The sequence below is a fragment of the Babylonia areolata genome, chromosome 9 (assembly GCF_041734735.1).
Source record: "Babylonia areolata isolate BAREFJ2019XMU chromosome 9, ASM4173473v1, whole genome shotgun sequence".
Taxonomy (NCBI): Eukaryota; Metazoa; Mollusca; class Gastropoda; order Neogastropoda; family Buccinidae; genus Babylonia; species Babylonia areolata.
Genome location: NC_134884.1, coordinates 44,462,637 through 44,472,636, shown reverse-complemented (window position 1 = coordinate 44,472,636; position 10,000 = coordinate 44,462,637). Strand labels below are relative to the sequence as shown.

The 10,000-nt window shown below is 42.0% G+C and overlaps 2 protein-coding genes across 2 annotated transcripts in view; one reads left to right on the top strand and one right to left on the bottom strand.

The window, feature by feature from the left end:
* Window positions 1-10,000, top strand: part of LOC143285516 (GPI alpha-1,4-mannosyltransferase I, catalytic subunit-like) — a 70,760-nt gene that overhangs the window by 47,220 nt on the left and 13,540 nt on the right. The window lies entirely within an intron of this gene.
* Window positions 4,960-10,000, bottom strand: part of LOC143285514 (single-strand DNA endonuclease ASTE1-like) — a 9,815-nt gene continuing 4,774 nt past the window's right edge. Inside the window, exon 2 of the mRNA XM_076592851.1 lies at window positions 4,960-10,000. This exon is cut by the window's right edge and continues 552 nt beyond it. Within this exon, the coding sequence (XP_076448966.1) occupies window positions 9,134-10,000 (867 nt within the window). The 3' untranslated portion in view covers window positions 4,960-9,133.

Below are 10,000 nucleotides of genomic sequence, written 5' to 3'. Positions count from 1 at the left end.
TGTCCGGTCACTGATTTCATAGCTCGCGACTTTTGGCTGATGCCAGTTTTTGTTCTTGTCGTTTGTGTGACTGGTTTCCGTTTTAAATCTCCTTTATGGGATACCCGTTGTATGATACAGTATGAAGTGTGTTGCAGTGCATCATCTGTGTTTATAGGTGTGTTTTGGTCTTTGTGTGTCACTGGTTTCCGTTTTAGATCTCTTTACTGGATACCCGTTGCAGCTTGCATCGTTCTCTTGATGCCAGTTTTTAGTCGTAATCTTTATGTGACTGGTTTCTGTTTCAAATCTCTTTATGGGATGCCCGTTGTATGATACAGTATGAAAGGCGTATTGTTGTGCATTAATTGTGTTTATAGAAGTGTTTTGTGAAGGGCGGGCAGTCACAGTGTGGAGTGAAAACAATGAGTCTGGTGTGTGTCATTTATTGGTTATTCAAGGCTATAGTAATGAATGCGAGCGACAAGGGGTGGGGTGGGGTGGGGTGGGATGGGGGGCGGGGCGGGCAGAAAGAGGAGGGGTAGCAAGAGATGTGAGTATAGGGATATAGGTATTTGGAAGGTATATATATATAATGTGTGTGTGTGTGTGTGTGTGTGTGTGTGTGTGTGTGTGTGTGTGTGTGTGTGTGTGTGCATACGTACAAGTGTACACATGCTCGAAAATATGTGTGTGCGCGCGCATATATCGATATATATCGCTTCGTGACCGGACAAAGTTATTGCCGGATCCAGCGAGACAGCCTACTGACCTATGTGCGTGAAATGAAATGTTGGTTCCCGTGTTGTTGAAGCCACAGACAGAGCCAGGTTGTCAGCTGGTGTTCCTCTCTCCTGCTGTTTCCTGTCTTCCTCTGTGTCTCTTCCTTGCTCGTCTGTCCGTTCATCACTCGTCCCACCGTCCAGTCTGCCTCCGCCTCTTCAATCCGCCTCATAACAGCTGCACTTGCGCCCCTCTGTCTCTCTCTCTGTCTCTCTGTCTCTCTGTCTGTCTCTCTCTCTGTCTCTCTCTCTGTCTCTCTCTCTGTCTCCGCCTCTTCAATCCGCCTCATAACAGCTGCACTTGCGCCCCTCTCTGTCTCTCTGTCTCTCTCTGTCTCTCTCTCTCTCCCTCTCTCAAAACGTGCTAGACTTTCCTTATACAGAACGTTTAAAACCTCAATCATAATGGATCCATATATTTCAATGGATTTTAAAAAATATATTAAACAGACACTGGGAAAATTTAGATGTGGTGTTTCGGATATTGCTGTACACATAAACAGATATAAAACTGACGACTCACAAAATCGCTCGTGTAATTTGTGTAATTCTACAAGTCAGGATGAAACACATTTCGTTTTGGAGTGCCCATCTGTTCACGGCTTGAGAAAAGAATTAATTCCAGAATCATACTGGAACTTCCCCACAAGAGTCAAGTTAACATCCCTCTTCTCACCTGCCGCTAATAATCAGACTGGTAAACATTATTTTAGTAATATTTCTGTATAAATCTCTCAAACGGGTTTGTGATGTTACACTAACTATGCATTGTTAATGCATTCATACCTTAAGTAGGTAGTAGGTATGTTTGCTTTTCTACAGACAAAAGGTTGATTAACTACTGTATTTTGTTTACACACCTAATTTGGGGTATGGCTTCTCTGAATAAATATGCTGCTCTCTCTCTCTCTCTCTCTCTCTCTCTCTCTCTCTCTCTCTCTCTTTCTCTTCTGTCAACACATGTTAAACATTCAATGAACAATTAGTTTGTTGCCGAACGCACACAAGTAATGTCCAGGGTGTCCACGCCTAAAGAGTCCTGGGTACACTTTATTTTGCGGGTATTTTCCCTCACTGAGGAAAACAGCAACACGCACAAAAAAGATTGAATCAATATGCTGTCCCATAAACTGGAAAGTGAATGCGTAAAAGTCTGCGCATGCAGGAAACAAAGGAAAAACAACAAGGACCTACACATCGAACAGAGGAGGGTTTTAAAAAAAAAAGAAAAAAAGAAGAAAAAAAAAAAGTTTAAACAAATTCAAAAAGATTGCGTGTTACTTATATAAGTTTAAAAAAATGTAATTCCTCTTTTATGTCATCATGTGAAATACAATATTTACAAAGGCAAATCATTAAGACATATAATAACAAGCCAAATGACATACTTAGCGAGCTCATATCAGAAGAAGAACGGCGCAGTCATAGCTGGCTAAATCAAATGTGTCCATGACTATTTCTTTCTGTGACACCAATGTAGATATGGTTGTGACAATGACCATACCATTTCCGGTATTTCGTGACAATGTGCATTCCCAAGTGGACAGACCGCAACTACAGTGCTCAAAACGACCAGAGTCATATTTGCATGTATTGTCGTGTGTCCTGTAAACCGTATGGGTTCGTGAAAATAAAGCATTCCGTTCTGTTCTGTTCTGTTGTGTTCTGCCCTGTCATCGACAACCAGAAGAAAGAGTACCAACATTAGAAAACCGATATTGATTTCAAGCATCAGTGTGCGTGTGGACATCCATTGCTGTTTTCTCTCTCACTGAAACCCATTGACCAGTGTCTGCGCCATGCAGGTATTCTGGTTGTGCTGTTTCCTGTGGCCATCCAGACCATCAGAGGGTAAAAGTGGGCGCCCTCTCGTCCGGCCGGCCACAGCGAGGCCAGATTCGGCCAGATAGCACATGGGTCATGCCATTCAAACTGATAGGGTCGCACGCTTTGTCGTAAACATTGATTTTGTTGTTGCTGTTGTCGTTGTTGTTGTTGTTGTTGTTGTGTTTTTGTCGCTGTTCTTATTGTTATTGTTATCGTCGTCGTTGTTTTTTGGCGCGTTGTTGTTCTCTTTGTTGTTGTTGTTGTGGTTGTCGTTCTTGCCGTGTCGTCGTCGTTGTCGTTGTTTTTGTTGTTGTTTGCTTTCGTATTCGATCGATTCGGTTGCTTCTCTGTATCAGTGTTAGTGCTCGTCTCTCTCTCTCGCTCTGTGTGTGTGCTTGTAATCGTCTTCTGCCCTGGTAGGCCTCCTGATGATCTCGACTTACTGTGTCGATCTCAACACACAGTGGATATAAATTCACTGTCCCGATGGCCGAAAGAAAAAGAAGAAAAACAAGAGAGGTAAGGCCTTCAAGACTCACTTGTGACACACTTTAAAAAAAAAAAAAAATCCAAGCTTTTTATGTATTGAGTATAATTTCAAAATGTAATGTCTAAGATGAGAAAGATCAGTTTAAAGCAAATTAACTCCCATAGCATTAATTACAGAGTAATTTCCCTTTTTTACTATCTGCACCAAAACGTTTGCAAAATAAACATAACTTCCATGCTTAGCAAAAGAAGTTCCTGTTCGAACAAAAAATGTTAATAATGACTGCTCTTGTTGTTGGGTCAGAATATTAGATCAAAGTGCCAAGTTTAGAGAATGCAAAAAATATAAATATAACAGTAAATGCAGTTTGCATATAATTAAGCTTCATTTTTTATTTTTGTGTGCCCATCTCCAGAGGTGCAATATTGTTTTAAACAAGATGACTGGAAAGAACTGAATTTTTCCTATTTTTATGCCTAATTTGGTGTCAACTGACAAAGTATTTGCAGAGAAAATGTCAATGTTAAAGTTTACCACGGACACACACACACACACACACACACACACACAACCGAACACCGAGTTAAAACATAGACTCACTTTGTTTACACAAGTGAGTCAAAAACCCTGTGAAACCTTTTATCTTGTTAACGGATGGATCAACAGACGGACATGCCATATAATGGCCTTCCTCGCTAGCCGAAGCATAAAAAAATGAGACACTGATACACTCGCATAGACTGATCAATGAGTTCTAAACGAGAACTTGTTAAAATCAATATTTTCACCTCATTTCCTTTTTTCTCTCCCCTCCATCCCCTGGTTGTTGTTTTTTTTTTTGTTTGTTTTTTTCTTCTAATAGCTGAGACTGAGCCTCTGTGGTGCGACGGTCTGCTTAACCATGCAGTGCCCGTACAACTTTGGAGGGTTTTTAGGCAGCAACAGTGTGTATTGATGATCGATACAAGGTCTATGTGTTGCGAGAGTTTGTGTGTGGTTCGTGTTAGCTGGGTTTGCTGATGCCGGGTATGAATGTATAGCCGAGTTTGGGTTGTTTCTCAGTGCTGGTGGGTACTTGGCTATGACGGAAAGAGCGGAGAGAGAGACGATGGGGAGATGGAGAGAGGGACACCCACTGGGACACAGACACAGACATACACACACACACACACATGTATACACACACAGAGGGAAAGAGACAGGGGAGAGACAGAGAAGGAGAGGGGAGAGATAGGGAGAGTGGTGAAGAGAGAGAGACATATTGTCGCAGTGACTGTTGAGGACACACACACACACACACACACACACAGGACTGACAGTTTCAGTTTCAGTAGCTCAAGGAGGCGTCACTGCGTTCGGACAAATCCATATACGCTACACCACATCTGCCAAGCAGATGCCTGACCAACAGCGTAACCCAACGTGCTTTGTCAGGCCTTGAGAAAAAAAAAAAAAAAAAACAACAACTAAATAATAATAATAATGAAAATAAAATTAATAAATAGATAAATAAATAAAATAAATAAATAAATAAATAAAAAAGACAACAATGATGATAAGCAAATAAATGTATTTAAAAAACAAAAAAAAAAAAAAAAAAAAAAGCAGACACACATTCACACATACACACACATATGCATTACAGATATGCACCAAACATGCAGTTTCACCCCTCAGGATTAACAGCTTACACGACCCTACCACTCTCCGCTGTCTCCAATGGCAGCATTGCTTTCCTCCCCTTCTCTTCCTCACGCACGAGCGCACGCACTCACACACACGCGCACGCATGTATACGTACAGATGAGAGAGGCAGAGCCAGAGAAAAGAATATAAAATCATTAAAGGCACTGAAAACACTAATGAAAATGTGGTACTTCATTTCTTTTCATGTCTTAAAAACAAACTTAATATACATATAATCCAACAGAAATTGTTACGAGTCTTTTATCTGTTTTTCATTCAGGTTTCATAATCAATTCATACAGCAATTTGCACCCGTTTCTGAGTAAAAGGGAAATAAGTCACTGTACTGGCTACCAGGATGCACACAGCATGGATTGTCTCCCTGTATAATCTCACACCACCTCGTCAAGTTTCAGTTTTTCAAGAAGGCTCCAATGCGTTCGGAGAACACCCACACACACACACACACACACATATATATATATACGCTACACCACATCTGCTAGGCAGATGCCTGACAGCAGCATAACCCAACGCACTAGTCAGGCCCAGAGTGTATGCCTATGCGTTCCCTGTATCTATCAGTGTGGATTTCTTCTGCAGAGTTTTGCCAGACGACAACTAATGTTGTCATGGGTCAGTGTCAGCAGATTCATGGGGGGCTGTTGTTTGAGGGACGTGGTGGCGGTCTCCACTCTGGGAGGGACGCTCACTCAGTCTGGCTCCGCGACTAAGCCATTATTGTCGTTAGTAGGGGGCTTAGTAGGTGGTGTCCTAAGTACGTTAAATCAGAACAGGCACCACTGAACACCACCGAAGTGACTCAGCAGCAGTGCAAGGTCTCCTATGGTGTGTGGCCTCCTAGCAACCTAACATCGATGGTCCCCTGCGCACTGCCGACGCTGGAACTGTGACGGACGAACCCGGGCGTGGCCGTGTATGGAGGAATCTAAATGAGCGGCGTGAGAGTAATGCCACTGAAACGGTGCAGATGATGGGGCAGCAAAAAAAAAAAAAAAAATGTTGTCATGGGTTCTTTTTCAATGAGCCAAAGTGTGTACTGCATATGGGACCTCTATTTATTGCTACATCAAAATAACTAGATGCTCAGTTTGAATTTTCCAGTCAAAGTTGAGAGAAAGGGCGAGACAGGTATTCACACCCAGACCCTCGATCATCAACACTGTATGAACAGTACTGGCAGATAATTGTCTTAACCATTTTGCCAGTCGTCCTCCTCAAATGTGTTTCTGTTTCCTAGGCTGGCGCGTTATTTTGCAAACTGCAGACAAGACTGAGAACATCCAACACAAGCCTCGACTAGAAACTCCCATCTTTCAAACATAGAGCCTTGCCTTCTATTGTGCTGACCATCTTATGCAAATCAGATCAAAAGTAAGTGTACACGTACACACAAAGAAGGAGAGAGAGGGAAAGAGAGAGGGAGGGGGCAGGGGAGAGAGAGTGTAGTGGGGGGAGAGAAGAGAGAGGAGGAAAGGTGGGGACGGAGAGGGGCACACACACACACACACACACACACACACACACACAGACACACAAACATGCAAGTTAACTAAACAGAAAGCTACCTTCATTCCATCCAGTTTAGCTTAGAAATCAACTTCTGCTGAATACACAAAGCCATACATCACTCTATCATAGTATCAATCAAAGTTGATATCATGTCAGGCGATAAACCACTCAAACAAAACTACAAAAATGATATAATAAACTCTGCTGAACCTGAAAAAACAAAGAAACAAAAGGAAGGCACCTGGAAACGAAAACTGTGTTTACTTTTATTACAGCATGTTAGAGTAACTAAACCCAGATAGGCCTCCACAGTTGGCCATTCCATTATATTTCTTACCAGCGGATAAACACGAATAAAGAGAAAAAAGAAATGTATTACATAAATGTACATTGCATGTCAATTAATATGAAGTCTTTGTAATGCATATATATATATATATATATATATATATATATATATGCATATATGCATCTATAATTCTATAATGAATGGTCTTGTTCTAAACATGATTGCATTATATATGTTTAATGCTACATGCACTTGAGCCAAAGTCAAATGTCTGTGAGTTTACAGCCAATTAATTCAAGTTGTGAGGTGGCCCACCCAGAAAATTCCAGATCCATGGTTGGCTTACACACAGTCTGGATTATTTTCCCCTCCCTCTTCCATTGGACCTCCAGTGGTGGTCTGGGTGTCAGTCCATTGCAAGAGATCTATACTAAACTGAGGTCCCACGTGCATCATGTTCCTTGTGCATGTAAAATAACCCAAGGCAAGGTGAGAGTTGTCTCTGGCACTACCTTGATGAAAACTCTAGATTTTGAAACCAAAAAAATCTACCGACAGGAAATAAAGGTGGCATCACACAGTGAGCCATGGCAATGGATGTGTGTATGTACTGTAATCATAGTTGTAACATAAATCAAAGTATTAAAGAGAAACTTGATGTGCCGAATCATGTAGATGACCAGAAAACAAGACCACATCTGAAAACAACTGTCTCAGCTGATACAGTTAATATACCAAGACAATGTGCTCCGTGGTCTTGCAAGAAACTGAGACATAAAAACAATGCAAAACAAAACAAAACAAAACAAACAAATAACAACAAAAAACCCACTCAATCCTTGCTTATTTTCTTCAATCCTTTGTAACATCACCAACAAGCCAGGATGAAATTCATCATTGAAGAATACTTTCAGTTTTTAAAAATCAGAAATTCATTTTAACCCCCAGTTTATCACCTCTTCCTTTTCCTTTGTATCTCAGTATCAATGCCTTGTGTTTGCCTGGTTTTCATACTGTGTGCATAATGACTCAACCTTTTGACTGACGCTGTGTTTGCCTGGTTTTCATACTGTGTGCATAATGATTCAACCTTTTGACCGACGCTGTGTTTGCCTGGTTTTCATACTGTGTGCATAATGATTCAACTGTTTGACTGATGCTGTGTTTGCCTGGTTTTCATACTGTGTGCATAATGATTCAACCTTTTGACTGATGCTGTGTTTGCCTGGTTTTCATACTGTGTGCATAATGACTCAACCTTTTGACCGACGCTGTGTTTGCCTGGTTTTCATACTGTGTGCATAATGACTCAACCTTTTGACCGACGCTGTGTTTGCCTGGTTTTCATACTGTGTGCATAATGATTCAACTGTTTGACTGATGCTGTGTTTGCATGGTTTTCAAACTGTGTGCATAATGACTCAACCTTTTGACCAACGCTGTGTTTGCCTGGTTTTCATACTGTGTGCATAATGACTCAACCTTTTGACTGATGCTGTGTTTGCCTGGTTTCATACTGTGTGCATAATGATTCAACCTTTTGACCAACGCTGTCAAACACGTTGGTCAGTGAAAGACTGCTGTGAAATTGGAAAATCAGATCAGTTCATCTATCAGTATTCTTTGTCATGACTCATTGCAGATGTGATAGCACTACATTATTTATCAAAACTGCTTACTTTTCAACACTGCTTATGTCATAGTTATGATGTAGTTATTGTCCTCCAGACCCAATGAACTGATCTTGTCACGTTAAAGTTCTAGAGATTAAGAGACTGAATAAAAAAATTTAAAAAATGCATGCACTGGCTTGCATATTGCAGAAATGTTTTCCTTTTTCAGTTGTCATGATCTAAATTCTGAACAGCACACATCACACACTACCACAAGAGTAATTTTCCTTTGCCTGTAGACACAACCAAAATCGTTCCAGTCATTGTAGAGACATGAAATAAAAGTCATATTTCCATGATATAGATTTAAACAATAAAAAACAGTTTAGACCCAGTAAAAACAGTCATCACAGGAAAATGTTAAGACTGACAGTGTCCTGAGAATCTCTAGTTATTTACTCATCACATTTTCACCCAGCTGCACTCAAGCCATGCCCAAACTCTGTATCAGAGCAAATTCAGTAACCTTTATCTGGATTCATTCACACAATATTAGGCTACAAAATCTTAGTCATCTTACTGGGAAATTTACGAAACAAAACTTCACTCGCACACACAATGTACAGGTCACACACTATAAATCTGCTCCAAGACAAGGGCAAGAAAAGTAAACAAAATGCACCTATTCCACACCGTACTGAACCATAGTCACTAACATCACAATTAACAAACAACAATGGCATGCAGTGCAGCTGTTCAAGATTGGTGATACACAGTTGTCTGCCCCTGCCCTGCCTGCTGGTGTTCCATGCCCCTCCTGCAGCCACTTGTGTGCTTTGGACTTCAGGCGGTGAAGCCATATGCATGTCCACTGATGATGACACAACACATTGTCACCCTCATCCATGATGGCATGTCGTCCAAATGATCATGATCAAGAATCATCGTCCATCATAAGAACCCCAAAACGATTGTTGAGGTCACAGAATGCCCCTTCCCCTTGTCCTGTTCGGTTCTCACCAGACCACGCTCCATCCCTGGCTGTCTGCTTCCCACCGGCTGCTGTCTGCTGTTTCTTCCTCTTCTTGGCGCTTTTGCAGCACTTTTTCCCCTGCGAAGATTTCTCTGCAAACACCTCCCCTGCTTCCTGCATGACTGCAGAACACAGGGCATCGAACAGCACCATGAGTGAGGAACCTTTGACCAGCATTTCGGACAGAAACAGGTCTGGGTTGCTACGCACTTGTAGTTCATGAACGATGGTGTAGACGAAGCTTCCGTTGAAGAGGAAGGCAGGATGAGGGGGGATGCAGGGAGAGGACAGCAAACTGTTGAGATGGATGATGTCCAGCAGACAGGCCAGGAACTGAGCATTGTCATGGAATACCTCCTGCACCGGAGGGTTCTTGCTGCTGATCTTGGTGGGGTCGTGGTAGTACTTTTTCAGGTTGTCTCGCACTTTGGAGAGCACCTTGTTGCTTTCTGACTGACAGGTAGCCGCTATGCTAAAGGTCTGCCCCTCTTTGGTCTTCTGAGTGGTTTTGTTGTGGACACACAGCAGCTGTTGAGGATGTTGTTGAGGTACGCCTGAGGTTGGGGTAGCACCAGATGAAGGTGTGTCTATTCCCTCCCCTGAGTGTACAGCATCTGTCTCCATGCTGTCCTCGTTACCCTTCACAATACACGCCTCAATGATTGCACTCTCCCTGTCAGCAATCTCTCTGTGCACATGCAGCAGCACAGCAGACAGTACAATCCCTTTCAGAAGATGATCTGGGACGGGCGGTTCAGCGTGCTTTGC